At 37.3% G+C, this 19500-nt stretch overlaps 2 protein-coding genes and 2 long non-coding RNA genes across 4 annotated transcripts in view; 1 reads left to right on the top strand and 3 right to left on the bottom strand.

Moving 5' to 3' along the window:
• Positions 1–6417, bottom strand: part of LOC139971264 (protein salvador homolog 1-like) — an 11741-nt gene extending 5324 nt beyond the window's left edge. Inside the window, exons 1-7 of the mRNA XM_071977581.1 lie at positions 6229–6417; positions 4257–4355; positions 3742–3879; positions 2870–2956; positions 2438–2519; positions 1365–1469; positions 493–683 (exon numbers count right to left, since the gene is read on the bottom strand). Of these exons, the coding sequence (XP_071833682.1) occupies positions 493–683; positions 1365–1469; positions 2438–2519; positions 2870–2956; positions 3742–3879; positions 4257–4338 (685 nt within the window). The 5' untranslated portion in view covers positions 4339–4355; positions 6229–6417. The remainder of the gene's footprint in view (positions 1–492; positions 684–1364; positions 1470–2437; positions 2520–2869; positions 2957–3741; positions 3880–4256; positions 4356–6228) is intronic.
• Positions 6418–8894: 2477 nt separating this feature from the next.
• On the top strand, positions 8895–18548 carry LOC139971259 (radial spoke head protein 4 homolog A-like). The gene is made up of 14 exons (XM_071977573.1): positions 8895–9060; positions 9941–10187; positions 10480–10541; positions 11022–11149; positions 11559–11657; positions 12065–12241; positions 12936–12993; positions 13470–13583; positions 14035–14132; positions 14775–14916; positions 15546–15655; positions 16114–16255; positions 16421–16538; positions 17244–18548. The coding sequence occupies exons 2-14, from the start codon at positions 9955–9957 to the stop codon at positions 17473–17475; spliced, it is 1713 nt and encodes a 570-aa protein (XP_071833674.1). The 5' UTR covers positions 8895–9060; positions 9941–9954; the 3' UTR covers positions 17476–18548.
• LOC139971271 (uncharacterized) overlaps positions 14189–19500 on the bottom strand; it is a 34346-nt gene continuing 29034 nt past the window's right edge. The window contains exon 4 of the long non-coding RNA XR_011794347.1: positions 14189–14512. This is a non-coding gene — a long non-coding RNA (uncharacterized lncRNA). The remainder of the gene's footprint in view (positions 14513–19500) is intronic.
• LOC139971272 (uncharacterized) lies at positions 18377–19472 on the bottom strand. Its single transcript, XR_011794348.1, has 2 exons — positions 19337–19472; positions 18377–18602 (listed from the first exon to the last, which is right to left on the bottom strand). It is a non-coding gene; the product is annotated as an uncharacterized lncRNA (long non-coding RNA).

The following is a 19500-nucleotide window of genomic DNA, read 5'->3' on the forward strand; positions in this document are numbered from 1 at the left end:
TTTTGACATATATAGGCATAAAACTTGACAGTTGTTTCCAGCAATACCATCCCCCACTGCAATCAAAAACACCTGTGGAAAGGTTTTCTGGAATGTGGGCACACTCTGCAATGTCCTCTGATTATCATTAAACTAATCAGCATATGTAAATTTTTAACACAACATTTGGACATTTTCACAAATCACTCGAGGCTTAATTGTATCTTCTCTTCGAGAAAAAGACAACGAACAAAAAAGAAAACGTACATACTATGGTACCCTGTTACACAACATGACTACTCCTAAATGACCCAGTACCCAAGTCAAAAGTATTGTTTCATGTATGTTGTTCCATGACTCATTACAAACTTTTCATCAGAATCACATCAAAACCTCTCTTAGTTCTAATACCCTCCCATTTATCATTCAGTTGTTTTTAGTGTGACCTGCTAACTTGATTCCTTAGTTTATTTGGTCCCTCATCTTTCACTCTCTACACATACTAGACTTTACCTCTATGGAGGTAGGGATTGGCCGCCACTCTGGTCAATTGTTGCTGTTGAGTCATCCTGCTCTCCTCCGGTATGGGGAGGTTAACATCCTGCTGTGCCGCTGATAAACCATGCGGCACTGGAGGAGCTGGATCATATTTGGGTTCCCTTGGCAGATTTGGATGTCCATACTGAGCTGTTTTGGAAATATGGCTGGAAAGAAAAGAAAAAAGACAGAACATGTTAGTTTATGTATGACGTATTGGCTATCTTATGTTATCATATTATATTGTATGACACATAACTGACCTGCGTGGTCGTTATTTTACAACGTTTAATCGGCAACGTGTACAAAGTGCATGTGGGAGAAGCTGGATGGCTTCATAACTTATATACTTTTTATACAATTTGAGTTCATTTTTGGATTACTTTCATTTCTTGACCAACCATTTCATTTCTTGACCAACCATTTCAGAAGGGAAATTCATGTATTCCTCCTGTGGATGCAAAAAAACCCACCATATTTTGACTGACCTGGGCGCAATCCCCAAAACCTGCCAGAGGCCTAGACGACATTGCTGCTATTGCCACCGTCCTTATCCACTCGGCCATAGCACTGGTTAAATTTTCAGGGGTGCTATTTATTTTCATGCTTTGAGAACTACTCAAGCTAGTATTGACCATAAAGAATGAAAGAGAAAATATCTTTCCAGAGCAAAAAAAACAACAAAACAAACAAAAACAAGAGTCCCAAGACATCATCTTTGGCACAGAGAATTCACAATATAAACAATCGATTAGATATCAGGTTTGGCAATCCACACAGCAGAGTTTGGCAATCAGCTTTACATAAACATCAAAATATAATAAAATTGGTATGAAAAACCAACTTACTCAACATAATATGTTCCATGTTCTTTAGATTCTATCTTCTCCCAGCCAGGGGGAAGACCCTCCTTCTCGAATGGGTGGCTCCAGTGAGTTGTCTTTGTATTATGACTTGTCAACATAAATATGAAAATATGCCTTTTATCTATCAAGTACAGAGATCATCTCCGGTTCATTTTTAACTAGATAGTAATTGAAGCAACATTGGTGACAATGCTTATACAACAAATGACATTGGCTCAACAGGTACCACAAATAACTTGGATTTTACTTTGTAATAAAATTCCTGAACCCAGAATCACTCAAACGTTCAGTTTAACATATAATGATCAGAAGTCATCCGGTGTACTGATTCCTTGCCATTTTACGAAACATAAAGCAAACCCATCGGGGAAAATTTGGAGAATTGTTCTCTTTTTTTAGGGGTTTACCATTGGACAACAAGATCTTACGTTTTGTTTGTCAGAACGGCAAATTTGGTGGTCCAAACAGAATAACAAAGAAAGATCAATATGTACACAGTAGGAGAGATGTGTATGTGTAGTAAATAGAATGCTAGCTTTGGGCCGGAAAAAATCCCCCTCTGGTTGGATCACAAAGTGATCCTACAAAGTGTACCTACAAAGTGATGGATGGTGAAATACCAATCTATATTTTTGCTCTTTGGGAGCACTAGCCAGTATTCAAGGAAGGCAATATATTTAAACTAAACCTGAGGCCAGTCCTGGAAAGTGATCAATTAAAGTACACACAAGGTCAAATGGTATACAATTCTATAATGCAGCACATGGACAAAATGGTTAAGGTGCTATCATAGGGCCCAACTTGGACAGCAGTTACATAATAATATCAAACCATTGCTTACATTGTCACATGACCTATTAACACACAAACAAACTTACCAGAGAGTTTATAAATTAAATGAAGCTCTGTTTGACATAAGATTCAAAGGCTTTACAACCATTGTAGTTTTAATATCTTGGTATTTCATGGAAACATGAAGAGAAAACTTAACCGAGCATTGTCCATAAATGAGATACCAAAAGCTTGTCAAGGTTCGCATTTCACGTGCGACTTACTCTATGTAGTACTTTCGTCCTCTCAGGGTCCAGTCCAACGTCCATCCTACTGGCAGAGGGAGTTCTTGGGGTGAAGGTAGCCCTACAGAACAAGATAGCAAACACAATATTGGAAAGAAGCATTTGGAAGTCACATGTGTAATTGAAAATGTGACATCTGATACAGAGAACCACATGACCATCGTGTAGGCAAGCAACTTTTAGAGTCAATCCTGTCTTTCATGTTACAAGATGGTTTGTACAAGTGGCATAACTGCTTGTGTAAACATGATATGCTGTGACACTATGATGTGACACCCACACGTCCAGTAATGCTCAGCAAGGGCTACTGGATAATTTTAAATGGCAGCACTATATGATAACTATGTTGCTGCCACAGTAGAAAACCCTTTGGGGACCTGACTGTAAGACAGCAATTCTTTAGTTACTTACCATCTGGTGTAGACACCACACTTGGCATTTGCACAACAATAGGTGGTGAGGTGGGAGACACCTGTGGGCGGGCGTTGTTATCATTATCTGAAAAGTGAACACAACCCAGAAAAGCCATTAGGGCATTCATTTTAACCGGTTGCTTAAAACTCTACTTAAGTTCTCTTTTTTGTCCTGTTTTTTATAACCATCAGCTACGATACACAAACAAGATACTAACTTGTAGTTTCTACAGACTGCTTGTCAACCCTCATGCATTCCATTTACACAAATGGTTAATAATGAGCAAGATTTGGGCTTTTGATCGAGTGATCGGCAAGAAGAAGAATATATTCACTAGGATTCACTAGGATATTCACTAGGTTAAAAACAGCAAAGGCCACAAATTTGCCCATAAGATCATTTACTACTTTTAATGCATGTCTTTCAGATGACTAAGATGAAGTAAGAATTTTTCCCCATCCTTTGCCCCCCCACCAACCCCATCCCCCCTCCCCCCCTTTGATATATTATGCATGCCACTGGCCTAGAAGGAAATTATTTAATGATTCAAACAAGTAGGATGTCACATGTGCAAGTGGATATAAGCAGAATGGAGTTTAGCTTACATTTCACATCAGTTGACTGTTATACAGTTTACAGAAGTTTTAGCTCACTTTGTTTTTGTTTTGTTTACAACTTAAGAGATTATTTCAAAATTGGTAAACCCTACAATTTCTCAAAGATGAAATACCCACCTTATTTCAGCTAGTCAAGGCACCCACCCCATAACCTGCTGTTTCATTGCTTGTAATGTTAAAAGCTTCATCTACTAGACCATATCGCTGGAAAATTACTGTAACAAAGACATTTAACAAAACAATCATACTAACGTGAGTGTGCTGTTACAGACAGAGTAGGGCTGTTCTTCACTCCAGTAGTGTCTCTCAGGACATGTCCATTATGGTTGGTTTGTGGCCCTGGTAATTGTCTCGTGACCAGTCCTACTTGTGTTGGTCTAGGTACTGCTTCTGAAGATGTGATAAATCAAATAATACATTGAATCTTGTAAACAGTGTTCAATCTAATGTGTGTGTGATGAATGTGCTCGTACAACGTGCGTTGAGATATATGGTCCTGTTTTGATTACTCGTTCAACATAATTAAATTAGTCACTGATGTCAGATGTAAATCTGGCACAGTTAGTCACATATTTGTTGCCTTTTTCACCCCACCATAAACTAAACTGCATTTCAAATGATCACATTAAAATGAGGCATCAAAACGTTCATCATTACAAAAACCAAAACAATCTATGAAAAAATGCTGTAATTTTAACTTTCCTTATTTTTGAAGTTGGACATTTTAGCAAACAGTACATGTATTAATCAACTCTCATAAGCCTTACCAACTTTCTTTTTGTACTTTCCTGCCTTTCCCTCTGGAAGATGACCAGGGTTTTTGTTAGCTTTACCTTGCAATAGAGGCATTGTGCATAATCAAAGACCTATGAAACAAAAGAGTCAATAAAATGATTATTAAACAATTATGGTTAACTTCTTGTGGTATTTTGAAAGATGTTGTAGGCCCATTCAACAGAATTCGAGACAGTGCATACTTTATTTTGATAAACACTGAGGCCCACACAACTGTATACAACATGAAGACCATATTTACATAGAAACTAACAATGTAGTGGGGACCAACCCTTTAAAATTACGGTCGCCATGGTTGCATTGGCGACCACAATTCTCAGCTGGCGATGAGAATTTCTGGGAAAATAAATGCTAGCCGCCAGCCCTATAATACTGTGGCGATCAGTTTTTCCAACTGAAAATTTCACCAATGCTTTACAAAAAACTGAAATGTACTTGCTGACTAAACGCACTTTGCTTATAAAATTAGTATTGAATGGATTTCCCATTCCAAATTTTCGCAAAGTTCAGAGCAACAACAATTCCCTAAGACCGCTGTACACACATGTCGTAGTGGTCTACGTACCATACCGTTGTAACATTCATCTAATTCCCATTGACATTGGTCACGGAACATAAGTAGTTCATCGACATTCAAACTTGCCCAAGTTCATCGCACCATGGGAACATCCGAACAACACAACAACAACACATTGAACATTTTCCCGCCATCTGGACGCCGAGTGTAAATTTTGGTGTCATATGCAAATTATTGTACTGTGCGGTTAAAACTTAACCTATTGCGACACACAAACAATTTGGGAAGCTGTTGTAGCAGTGACTTTTGTATCAAATGTAAAGTACTGTAAGGTACTATAATTTTTAAAAGACGGTTTTCTTCAGGTGGTAAGGAAAATGGGTGTTTCGGTGAACTGAATCTCTTTGTATAGTATTTGGATAATTAAAATGACCATGTACAGTGATGTACATGCAGTTTCTATTTCTCTTTAAGTAAGCTCTACTTAGCATTTTTATCCTTTGTGGATCTTTATTGGAATAAATACGAAATGTATTGTTTAACGCCAGTATTTAACGGTAAGCATTTCTTAAAATGTTGTACGTCTTTATACGTCTTTATACGATTCTGTGCGCGTACACATGTCCAGTTATACGTGAGCGGTACTACGGTATTGTCCCATACATGTGTGTACACACGAGCCTTATGTTGCCACGACTATCAAAGCGCGGGAATTAGAACTTAATTATACTATAGTTCAACGTTAGTGTAGTCAGTACTGACAGTAGTACTACTCGATGTTGAGCCTAGGCCTAGTGTTTTTTGTACTAATATTTAGCATATCAAAGTGGCGATCACATTTTCATTCTGGGCGAGCAGAATTTAGGCAAAATAAACATCTAGTAGCCACAGGATTTTCCTCCTGGCGACCTCATTCACTGGGGAATTAAAAAAGGTTGGTGGGGACAGTTGCAATTTGCTTTACAAAGTACTATAACTAGGCTATAAGCATAACGATGGGCTTAGGTTACACAGAAGTTGTAAGTTACACCATCCTCCACAGATAACCTTCGGCCTAGGTTAACGCTAAATTAAACGGAATGACACGATGCAATAAGGCTAATATCAATGCTCTTTTACTAACTACGCCTTCTGTATCACAACATACCATGTATGATTATGAATATGATGTAGGCCTAGGCCTATGACTTAAGTTTGGGGCCTAAAGAACTTTCAGTTAGACCTCCCATAGGAGTTGGTATGGCTAATGTACCGATTAAGTTAGACAGTGCTTAACGTTAGTTCTTTGGCTACAGTACAAATACAGCTGGTGGAGATCGTTGAGGTTTTATACTTAGTTCAAACTGGAAATAGGCTAGCTAGGCCTATGCTATAGCCTTTGACTGAGTGGTGATTAAACACAACCAGAAAGAACTATGGTCAATTACCAGCCATCGGTCCAAAGTCAGCCGTTTTTCATCCTAGTGTTCAAGAATTCTTTTAACTTGTAAAGTTGTTTTGTTGTAAACAACTGGATGTCGAGCAACTTTCTTTCGGATCAAAGGTATTTTACGTTACGTATACAACAAAAAATAGGCGGAAGGAGTCAGTGTACTTTGCGTGAATGTAATGTAGATTATTCACGATTTATTTATGCAAGCAAAAGTGGAATAGCGCCACTTTATTGACGTAAGCCCACGAACTTTCGGGCTGCACTTTACACAGTGCAAAATTTGAACAATCAATGTCATGAAGTTGCAGAATTCGCCGCAAAATTTTAATAAATTAACAGCATGACATCGTTTCTCTGAATCAGATTCAACCAAATATGAATTTTTATTAATTTTATTGACTTCGTGGCCTTTCATCTGTGTGTTAATTCACTCTAAACACTCATTCAAACAATTAATACAAACATTCATTACAACTTGACTTGTATGTGTATGACATTATTTTCAGCAATTTGTCGTTTGGCATTTGCATATAAGCCATAAAAAGTCAATTTGAATTTAGAACAAGTTTGTAAAGCAACCAACTTTAAACAACGGAATTACGTTTCAATTTAATAAGTACTTTATCAAATATTTACTTTTTTGTAGATGCGTAAAGTTTCACCCGTTGAACTCCATTGACCCTCTGACCTGAACGTTTACATTAATTGATGCACCGTAAAGTGACAGACTCTCATATCCAACGTGTGATTGTGGGTGTCGGCCATTTTTTTCACTTTGATACGCCTGTAATGGTCAAAATGTTGTCGTTTTTAGATTATGTGACCTTACGCGGGTTTGTCACCTTCGACCCTATGACATCATTAGTCATGTAGGCCAAGGGCGGCGGAACCGGGGGGGCACAGGGGGCACGTGCCCCCCCCCCCACTTTTCCTCAGGGGTAAAAATGTGCCCTTTTTCTACATAAAAATTGAGGAGTCTCAAGTTAGCAAGAGGCCAGGGAACCAGAATGAACACTCGGGAAGGGCCGTTTCCGGTCATCTGAGGGGTTTGTAAAACCAAAATTTTTCTTGTACGCTCCGCGCCAACCGATGGTGGCGCTCCGCTCAGATAGTCGTGCATACAACTTTGCAAATCCTGGCTACGCCCCTGACTTTTAATGAATTTATGTGGGTCAAACTCAAAGCTATTTCGAATGGAAACAATTTGTTAAGATATTAACAAGAAATAAACTCTAATTCGGAAGATTCCTACATTAGCAACTAGCATGATTTCACCTCATTTGTCTCGATGGAAAACTTGTTCCTTGTTTCCCAATTTGCACATTGGATATTGCAGTGCTAGTATGCATATTTTCCTTGAAGGGGGGGGGGGGCGTTGATGGAGTGATGTGTATACGCAAATAAGATAAGACAATAAGAGTTATAAAGGGTACTAAATATCAGGCTACATCAGTCCAATCGAATTTCTGCAAAGTGCCCTTTGATGTCGGTGCCCCCCCCAGATTAAAATTGCTTCCGCCGCCCTTGATGTAGGCTCTATTTCCCATTTCAAGGCACATATACTAACCAAGAATAAAATAGATTGGCCTTACCAATAAATAGTTCGAAGAGACTTTTCTGAGTTTTAACTTTCACCACCTATGGTTAAGTGACTTTTTGCATAGTAAATAATGCGTTGTTTAATTGCAGAGTCTGATATGCCACATTTCAGCATGATACATTCTAGCACAGTCATATGCCCACCAAGATTGAAATCAGTGTAGCCTACAGGTAAGGAGTAAATTGCGAAAAGCTAGCAGAGTCTGATATCCTTCATGCACTTGGATGATTTCGACCATCATTTCTGTCACTTTTATATGCGCGTAATAGCCAATGTTTTGTTTCCCTTAAACATCTCTTCTATGTATTGCTTGGACTTGAGGGTGCTGAAGTTAGGTTTGGGACATTTATATGTCTCGAGAAATATATACAGTTCTTCGCCATATGAGTTTCATCAAGTTGGGGGCTATACCCTGAAAACTCTTTTTGAATACATTATAACTAGCACATGCATTTTCCATATAAGAAACACAGCATGCATGTCATTTTAATTTAGTTAAGTAGAAGAAAAACAGATAAGGACTAACATTTTTAGTCTCCATCCTGAAACTTCCCTTCATTTAAGAAACTACAAACATCTTATGAGGAAACGGCGCGAATTGTTAATGATAATTATCCTATAATTATCCTAAAATTTCCACAGCAATACAACTTTCTTGCAGTGGAATTTATTGTATTGTAGCCTTTAAACAATTTTGGAAAATAATGGCGCTCCCTCCTTCATGTACTAAAAAAATTAGGCAATGATTCACGAAACGAAAGGAAAAGAAGACGATTACACAAAAATTTTGATTTGCCACAAAACGCAAACTGTGTTGAACACATAAGCGGCAATACTGCAGGTACGTTCAATAAAACTTTGATCCATTTTATGCATTTGCCTTTTAAGTGTTGAGGTGTTGACGTAGTGATGTGGTACATCATTTTGGTATATCATGTTTGCCACATGAAAACCCTTCTGGCGTTCCATATGTTTTGCGCGTTGAAGAATAACCAAATGTGAACGCTACGCAAGCGCCAACTGGTGCTAACTTCGAATTGATCCAGGACCATAGCAACGGTGCGATATATAGCAACAGCATGATCTGAGCAAAGAGCTTTGCCTCCGTGTTTTGCAACTTTGTGACTGATAATAACTTACCCTACAGTTCCGTGAAAATTTGTCTACAAGTTTGTGGAAAAATACGCAGTAGTTTTTTGAATCAAGAAATTGTTATTAGCGTTGAAGGTACCCATTTCTTTCAACTTGGTTAAGCTTCAATTTATAGCCTAAGAAGTAACGTTAGTTCATACTTTTCGTAAACATATCAACTCTCAATCGAACACGTAAGGCCTAGGCTATAGTACTTAGTAGCCTAACCAACCCTTACTTTGATTAAGCAAAATGTTAGCACTCACAGGTCATGGCTAATTACAGGTGCCTTGTGTGGCATCTGGATATTGAGGTGTTAAATATTGTTATTAGAGAGGGCTATGTTAACCTAAGCCATTCCTAGTCCTAAATCTGTCTAGGGAGTAGGGGATACCTTTCCGCCATAGCCTAGGCTATAGGTTTTGATCTTTAAATCAACAATCAGAATCAGACTTTTTAATCCACAATCAGCCTAATTTAATTTGATTTATTCAACCACCTATGATATATATTTGAAGACAGTGTATCAACTCTTACGAACCTACAATTAAAACTATTCAATCAACCTGTAGCCTAGTTGTACAATTAAGACTGTGTATCAGTTCCCCAATCTTGTCTTAACTACAATTCAGTCTATCCAGCGAACAATCACATTTGAAGATGGTTTAACCTATCCTTCTACAAAATTCAAAGAAAGTTTCACCGATATATTCCTGTACACCACGGTAAAATCCATTCCTAAAGTGTACCTTTCCATCATAGGTTTCGAGCCTTTCCGCTATGGCGGTATGTATATACCAATGGCGGAACAACACTAGGCCTAGATCCCTGCTGAAATGATACTGACAGACAACAGTAGGCCTAGCCTAACTAAATATCTGTGTATAATTGTCAAAATGTATAGGCCTAGGCATAATTGCACTCTGTATGGAAGTAATCCTATGCTGCTAATTGGTTGTGTATATGTTTTTTACAGCGTTCGAAGAGACAATGTCAACTGAAGAAGAGCCTCCTGTCTCATCACCTTCAGCAGCTGCAGAGAACAAGGAAAATGAAGCAGGGACCCCAAAGCTTGAAACGCCAAAAATTCCAACCCCTGCAGGAACCCCTCAGAACAATGGAATTTCATCTCCAATAAGTCTTAACATGGCACCAAAGGAGCAAGACTTCCTTAATGCAAAGGCTTTTCTTCTAAAATCCAGTATCAAGTCAAACCTTAATTTGTAAGTATACTAGCTATCTAAAGGAGTGTCTCTGGATTTTGTTTGCTGGTTTAAAATTACTAGGGTAGGCCATAGAAAGTTGAACTAGATGGAACATGTCATTAGCAACAGTGAATGTTTAAATTAGGAATCATACTTAGATTGATAACAAGGCTTGATGCATTTATCAGGAGAATATTTTTCTGTTAACTCTGTTGATATTTGCTAATCTGTTCTGTACTTCTACGCATTATTACAGTCTTGTATATTTAGGTTTAACTAACACTTGTCATTTATAACTTCTTTACTTCAGATATGACCATCTTAGCCGTGTTCTCACAAAGGTATTGAATGAAAGGCCAGAAAATGTTGTTGGTGAGTTTAATTGTACATTTGTATTGCAAAAACTAACTAGATCTCTGAATGAATGTTAAGTCCTGGTTTGGTGTATATACTGAGGGTGAATAATAATATATCATCATAGATCAATATTTTTTACTGCCTAATATGTTTTCATTTGTGACATAATCCCCTTTCATCTTTAAACTTTGGAGCATCATGTCTGTCTGTTTGTTGAGCAATTCATGATACACTGGAATTTTGATTGACTCTGAAACCAGAAATAAAATATCTTTTAAATATTTCTGAAAACCAAGAAATGTTCTGCTATTTCATCCAGTCAGTTCCAACTTCCAACTTAATTTTCTGTATATTTGTTACACTGTGGACAAGTAAATTTGTATGTCAAATGGGAAGCTGTTCAAATGTACCATGCACTTTTTAATTATATTTCTGTTTTGCTTGAATGTTACGTAATGCCCTGTTTGTAACTATTAGCATGTTACCTATATTTAGATGTATTTGAAGACATCAGTAAGGACGTTAAGAGGTCAAAGTTCACATCACAGGCAGACACAATTCTCGATAAAGTTGATCGATCAACAGAGGTCATCCTAGCAGAAGTACAGAAACCACTGTTTGAGGTAAGTAACCACTTACTGTTATTCAAAGCATATGTCTAGTGCTTTAAGTGTACAATTTGAGCATATAGGCTTCCTTCATTCTTATTAACCCTGGACCCTGCTTTATGTTGTCTGTTAATTATCAATGAATACTTTAGTGACCTTTTTCTCTCTGTGTGTCTGGGGAAAATTTGATGTTACAATTTTGTGCAGCAGTTGTGAATTTTGCTGAAAACCGTGAAATTGTAAAACAATTTAGGATCTGTATACAAGAAATGATGTTTATTGGTTCAATTTGACCATCATGTCTTAGCTCTTTGCCATGTGATGCCATATAAATTTTCCCTGTGTGTACCTCAACATTGCTATCCAAGTTATAGTTTACCATAGTATGAGAATGATCAAATCTCTGCTGTCATGACACCTACAGAAAAACCAAGAAGAAGCAGAACATGAAGGAGGGGAAGATGAGGTAGAAACGCCACTCCCAAACCTACCGGAACTTATGTTTTACTTTGAACAAGCAGGAGTAAGTATCGCTCTAAACCATTACAACTATCCCTTTAATTCTGGTGTAACTGTTAGTTATATTACAGTATGTTAGCTAGAATTGGTAACGGTGGGCACAAAGTACAAAGATTTTCCAAAGCAATACAACCGTTTTGTCAAATATCTGACCAGACCCACTGTTTATCTTCTGGCCTCAAATTGTTCTTGAGTGCCAAAACTCTTAGATTCCCAGTAGCTTGTGATCCTCAAATTTTACATATCAATCAGTGAAATATACTTGCACTGCTCGGGTCAAACTTTGACCACATGTGACCACTTTTGTTCCCTCTAACATATTTATCCTAGATGCCAGACATATTAATACTCATGCTGGTCGAGGTCAAAGGTAACACTGAATAGTAATTTGGTCCCATTTCTTTTCTTCAGATCGGTATGAGCCGAGAGGAGATGATGCGGATCTTCCTGGCTCTCAAACAGTTGGTAGACAACTACCCTCTACAGACCTGTCGATTCTGGGGCAAAATTTACGGAACAGAGCTAAACTATATCGTAGCTGAAGTAGAGTATCGAGAGGGAGAAGAAGAAGAGGAGGAGGAGGAAGAGGTAAGGCTGGAGTCAGATACAGACTGTAATTATGTTGGTCAATAGTAATAGGGGGGTATAGCAAGGAATTGTACATGCATACAGGACAGATGTTGTCCTTGTCTCAATGGCCAACTTTTTGGTACTTTCTTTTTAATTTGATAAATACTTTGCACAAAGTTGGGGGGTAAAAATGGCGTAGTCTTTTATGTCATGAGCACAGTATGACTTCAAAGGAAGCTTTATGCTAGTATCAGTAATATTTCCTGAATTTTTTAAGGTACCTAATTGTTCATCATTATCCATGACATGTATAATTTATCTTAGGTTTTGCAAAACACTGATACAGTTGTGATGTTCTTAAGTTCAGTGTTGTTTTACATTAGACCACGTACTTACGTCATTTGCAAGAGCACCTCAAACAAGTATCTTGTTTTTTTCCAGAGAGTTGTGGTAGCATCGTGGTGAACTTTGACATGATCCTCATTGCTATGTGAATGCCATTCTAGTACTCATTACTTACTATTTCCTGAATTTTTAATGGTACCAAATCATTATCCATGGCATATATAATTTGTCTTAGGTTTTGCAATACATTGATCTTTTTTCCAGAGTTTCGTGGTAGAATCATGGTGAACTTTGACATGATCCTCATGTGAATGCCATTCATGTATGCAATAGTTTTCCATTTTTTTCCCTTTTTTTTGGCACACAGGAGAATGAAGCGGAGGATGTAGACCTAGACAAAGAAGAAGAGGGAGAAGGGGAGGGAGGTAAGTAAAGATTGTTGCTTGCTATCTGTAATTTATGTTCCTAAAGAGATTTTGATTTTGTTTATCCATACCACTTTGACTCAGTAGAGAGGGGTAAGAGGGGGAAGGATAGAGAGGTAAGTAAAGATAGTTGCATGCTATCGGTTATATATTTCCGTAAAGAGATCTTTTTTTGTTTTTTCCTTGCCACTTTGACCCAGTATCGTGACAACATTGCAAACTTACTACTAAAATATTTTCCATATTTCAAAACTTGAGAGTTGAATATATGAACAAAATATTGTGTAAAACAGTTCAGTAGTAGTAGTACATGAGGTGAGGGGATCAAGTTAGGAAAGATAGATCAATATTTTGTATTATATAATGCACACTGTTCCTCATTACCTAGCCAGACATGATTGCAATCAGGCTTGAAATGAATCTTGGTTAGTGATTCATACATTGACGTTTTTTATTTCATTGATATGTATTTACAGAAGAACAGGAAGAAGACGACACACCAAAGCCAGACTTTAAACCCCCTCCTGTCATTCCTCGGGAAGATAACAGAACTGGGACCAATAAGAAAACATTCTTTGTTTGCAACGAACGTAAGTTTCCCCAAAGCAGTGGTTTATTACTAGTGACACCAATGTCAAAATATTCATCTTTCATTTGTTATTAGCATTACCTTTGCTTTGATCATATCATTTCCAATAATCAAAGTCATTAATCATGCAAATTGTATTTTGTTGGTTTTATTGATGCCTACCAATTATTATGTTGAAGCAGTTGAAATGATCATAAACCAGTTAAAACAGAACTAGGAAATGTCATTAATTTCTTTTGCCATTTCCCAGCTTAATGAAACCTTTAAAGTGACCATAAAACTGCTGTGTGGGCTACTATATCCTGTCAATATTTAGCAGCTCCAACAATGTGTCAATGGTTTAGCCTTGTAACCCATGCTGATTACTCTGAAGTAATCACAGGCTCCTGTTCGTAGTTTATAGAGATACATAGACATCTTCAATACTGTTTGTAACATGCATTTTGTCACAGCTGGCCAGCCTTGGGTGAAGCTACCTCCCGTTACACCAGCTCAGGTTGCAGGAGCAAGACAGATCAAAAAGTTCATGACAGGAAGATTAGATGCTCCAGTAAGTATATATTTATTTTTTATACAAAAAAAATACACTGCTGATTTTGCAATCAGTTATTGTAAATACCAAACCAATTTTATTTTCGTGTTCCATATTCATTATGCTCCTGATTAGACTGTAATGTATTTTATTTAACTGGTTTATATTCATAATACTATGAATGCTTTTATGATCCCTATATAACAGTGGTTTTTAAGTGGAGGCAGAAGCCACAGTACTGACTGTACCAACAGTAAAGAAATAGCGGGTTGGTCACCAGCTAAGGGCTGCATTGCTAAAGAGGAGAGAACTAGTACTCCTGGGGTCACTGAGTGGTATCCTCTTCTAACCAAACATTTCTTCGATCTCTTCAAATAGTCAACAACCAGATAGATTATCTGAATAGAAGAAAAACACTGACAGGAATAAACAGGATACTGTTTGAAAATAGTTTCTAAACAGAAAAGTTTACTGACTAGTTTGGTAACTAGTCAGAGCTCACAAGTAACAACCCAGGTTAAAAATAAAGCCAATTATTGCATTTTTCTTAACTAATGTGGTTTAACCGTAACTTTGACACAGTAATTCCTCAAATATCAATTTATGTCTTATTAGTCACCTCCAAGCTATTGTTGATGTAATTTTTTTTTTTTTTGTCAGATTGTGAGCTACCCACCATTTGTAGGCAATGAGGCCAATTATCTGAGGGCCCAGATCCAGAGGATATCAGCAGGGACCCAGATTAGTCCCCTTGGATATTATCAGTTTGATGAAGAAGAGGAAGAAGAAGAGGAAGAAGGCAGTAAGTCAACAGTCAAATTATAACATCCTTTACTCTATCTCTATTGGAGAGCATTAAGTCATTTGTTATGTCTATTCACCCAATCGGCGGGAAATCGTTGTATAGTCTTGTCGGATAAGAAACGTTGGTAGAATATTTTAATGAAAAAAGCAGGGTAATGTGCAAGGTTATAGTCTAGTCTCATTTGTTAACTCCAATCTCCTAAAAGTCAAGAAACCATTTCTTAAAGAAATTACTAATTTATGGTATTACTTATATACTGCAAACTCTTTTTTTTTTTTGGGGGGGGGGGGGGGGTAAGTGATGGGGTGAAAGGTGAAGGAGACTGAAAACTGAGCAATATGAAATCATATTACTAAAAGAAATGAAGTCATGAGAAGTAAATCACTGGAACTGACAAACAGGTCCTTTCCAGCAGATCTATGTGCTTGATAATGGCAACAGTCACATTTATCTAACACATTGAACCTTAATTTTATTGTAAATTGTTGAGCGCTTTGAGAATAAAAGGTGCCTAAGGTGAGAACAACAAGCAATACCTATTTTCAGTTATCTATAACGTATGAGCCATTAGCTATCATTTTGTGGCCTCCAAATAATTGTTGCTTTTTTTCTGTTGCTTTTGACAGCTCGTGAAAACTTTATGGAAAATCCAGACTATGAGGGAATTCCTGTGAAGGACCTGGTTGATCCTACCTTCTCTAACTGGGTACACCACGTGCAACACATTCTTCCCCAGGTATGTCTTCAATGTGGCTCTATGATATGTTCATTTAAAGCACTCCAGCTGGCTTGGTTTGTATTTGTAATGTCTTCTGCCGTGCAAATACATGAAGATAAAACTATTTTCTTTGTTACTGCATTAGATTACAACAGATATCTCTCAAAAAAAAATTGTTACTTATCAAAGAGAAACTTTCATCACATATTACCAATATTTGAAAGTGAAGGATATATACAACCATTACTTTGAGGGGGGATTGGAGGGGATGGAAGAGGAGAATGACACGTTTTTATAATGCTAATGGTGCCTGGTACCCATCAAAACCACATTGATCTGTTGGAACTAAGACAGGATTGGCTACCCCCAACAGTGGAGTCAATGTATGGATTGGTTTTCTTTGCACTGTTAGTTATAAAATGTTGACAAGTAAGTCTCATACATAGTGTTTACTCCAAACATTAATGTTTCTTCAGGGCCGATGTCAGTGGTTTGCTCCAATACAACAACAAGAAGATGACTTTGAAGATGAAGAGGAAGAAGAAGAAAGAGAAGAACCAGATGAGCCCGAACCAGAGATAGGACCTCCTCTCCTCACCCCCATATCAGAAGATATTGGTATGTTTTGTTCTATACCAAATTGATTTTTTATTTACTCTTATCAAAAGAGATGCAGCACATCAGTATTTGTGTATTCTTGTGCACATGTTGCTTTCATTCTGTGGACATGCCTGTCATTATTCTTTAACAATCATGCATTGTTATACTCTATTGTTCTCACAGAAATTGAAAATATTCAACCCTGGAGTGCCCGTCTGTCGTCGACTCTGGTCCCTCAGTATTCCATCGCTGTTATGCAATCCAACCTCTGGCCGGGAGCTTTTGCTTTTGGAACAGAAAAGTAAGAGAGATCATATTTCAACTTCACAGCTATAGGCTGTCCGCTTACTTCAATCAAGTGCTTAACAATATGATAGTGTTACATTAATGTTTGTTATGTTACATAGTGTAAGGGCAGCTTTAGTGTAAAATGTTCAAGCATAATATGATCTTTCTCTTAAAATCCATAACACCTAATTGCTGATCATTTCTACTCTGGATCACAAGAATTTTGTATTTCTGATAATTTTCATTCATTCCTAACTCAAGCTCATTCTCAGCTATGCTTTATACAGACTCATCAGTATTGCCTTCAAGTTTTAGTGAGTTTAAATATCTTAAAAGAACTCTTCTGGAGATTGTGCCCCTCCAAAATATTCTCTCAATCTTAGGAAATGTGGAGTCAAATAGCTAAATGCCTCAGATAAGGCATATGCTTTGAGGTGTAAAGTAACACAATTTATCGAAATTTTAGGGACAATCTTGATAATGTTTAATTTTGAATTAGATTTACATGAACATATACCAATGTGCACATTCAAATTGTACTATTTATCCTTATTTTGTCATGGTACATCTTTTCATACAGTCAAAGTTAGGAAGTCATGGAAAACTCTGTTGAGTGTTATTAAACATCACCTTATAGATATATCATTTGTTTGAAATTGCTTCTCTTTGTTAAATAGACCATTGAGCTCGATTTACCCTGTCAATTTCCTTTTTGCAGGAAATTTGAGAACGTCTATTTGGGCTATGGTCACAAGTATTCACCAGACAATTATAGTCCCCCACCTCCGCCAGCTGTACAGGAAGAATACCCAAGTGGACCAGAAATTACAGAGACAGAGGACCCAACACCCGAGGAGGAGATGGCCCTGAGGGCTGCTCAACAAGAAGCTATGGAAGCAGCAGAGGAGATGGAAGACCCAGAGGAAGAGGAAGAAGAAGATGATGAATAAACATATTCTGAAATGTTCATTAAGAAAAGGGAAAGGGAAAATAAATAGTGGTATTAATCCATGCTTATGTATGTGTTTCATAAACAATCTCTGGAGAATGGGGAGATTTGGGGGGGGGGGGGGGTGAGTGCTAGTGCCGGAGTTGGTTAATGGATAGTAGCGCATTCTGGGGTGATAAATTGAATTATATGTATATGTAGATGTTACTGAACATTTTGTCCCAGAAAAAATATGGAAAAGCAATTTTGATTTTGAATAATCTAGTACGTTTTCACCAGACTTTCATAGACACCTTATTAAACTCTGGTATGAGAATGAGATTGAAGGGATATGAAGTCAAAGCTTCCTTTGGAAAACAAACACCATCTCACCTAAGACTGGCAGCTCAATTGTGAAAGGATGCATCTTGGTCTCAGTGGAATTCATCCCAACGATATTACACATTATATAATTATGTCTAAAGAAAGTAAGTTTCAAGTGCGTTTGTCCTACTTGCTTCATTTAGAAGACTTTCAATTATAAGTAATCTCATCTATACCCCCCCCCCCCTGGGAAAAAACAAGCACACTCCCAGGAAGCCAAATTTATACAATTTAAACATGGTAACATTATAGGGCCAATACCAATGACCTTTAACCTGACTCCATGTCTTACATATATCGTCAGATTTTGTGATAACGTCACTCTGAGCATGTCCGTGAGCATTTCTTTTCAATTATTATACCGATTGTGTGTCGTTAACATTGTTTATTCCATAGAACTAACAGAACAGGTCATGACTTTATTTGTAAAGAGAAATATTTTTCTTAAAAGTAGGCAACTTGTTGTTGTTGTTGTTTTTGTTGTCATAAATTCATCAAAAGTTCTTCCTTCTGTCTAAAACATTTGAATTGAATATTAATCTTATCTAAGAATACAAATTTATCATCAATAGCTTTAAGAATTCCAATATCAACAGTTTTTCATCTCTTTGTAAACTTTTTCTTCTTTGTCTTCTGTAAAAAGTTTTTGTTCTTCTTCCTATTACATGCCTTATCACCTTGAAAATGTCAAATAGAAGGTTTCTTCCTCTATATTCTCGTTTTGCTATTCCTTATTTTTGTATGTGTGCATCTGTGAGGGACTTGCTGCAACAAAAGCAGAACATAATAAAGGAAGTTATTATATAAATTAGAATAATCATCTTTCAATCATGCTTAATATAGGCATTTACTGCCCAAAAATATCAACATTAAGACAGCTCTGTTTTTTGGTTGACGCCAATTCCCTTGTAATGACCATGCAACTGTGTGTCACACCATGCTACACAGCGACTGATAACAAGATTCCTGTTGACGAAATAAACTGACCACCAGTATCAACATGAAATGTTGGGTTATATATTTTAGTCAGAACTGTCAGATTGACACAAGCGCTTTAAAGCTCATCCCATTGGACAAAGAGACCAATTAATACCCCACACACTCCAAAAACAACAGCAAAGAAACTAATCAATACACACAATCGAATTTCTTGAATTTACTGGAAGCTGTAAAATGTACGGAAATGCCCCCCAAAACTTGAAGATAAATATATATAAATAAATAATAGCCACATGAAACTGGCATAAATTGCAGAACTATAATTTTCAAGTTCAAGAAAATAAATGTGTGCATTATAATATGATGCGACATATTTAACTATTCACTATACACATTTTCAATTTCAGGTATACATTTACGTGTTACATAACTGCTTTTCTTAGCTAAGTTCCTCAAACTCAGGTTCCGAGCACATATGACTGTTGCACCCCCCTCCCCCGCCCAGGCAGATATCTCGAGGTAGAGTAGTTCATATTAGTCTGGACTCCAGCTCAATGTACCTCATCACTTTGTTTTGCTGTGGACTCCGACTTGTCTCGGACTAGTATATACAGGTCTCGACTCAAGCATTTTAGAAACCTCTGACAGCATATCATTTTATATTTCCCGGTTCGTGTTCTTTCACTAGAACTCAGCCGAGCATAGCTCATATTACGAGAAGAAC

This window comes from Apostichopus japonicus, chromosome 8 (assembly GCF_037975245.1).
Source record: "Apostichopus japonicus isolate 1M-3 chromosome 8, ASM3797524v1, whole genome shotgun sequence".
In the NCBI taxonomy this organism is placed as follows: Eukaryota; Metazoa; Echinodermata; class Holothuroidea; order Aspidochirotida; family Stichopodidae; genus Apostichopus; species Apostichopus japonicus.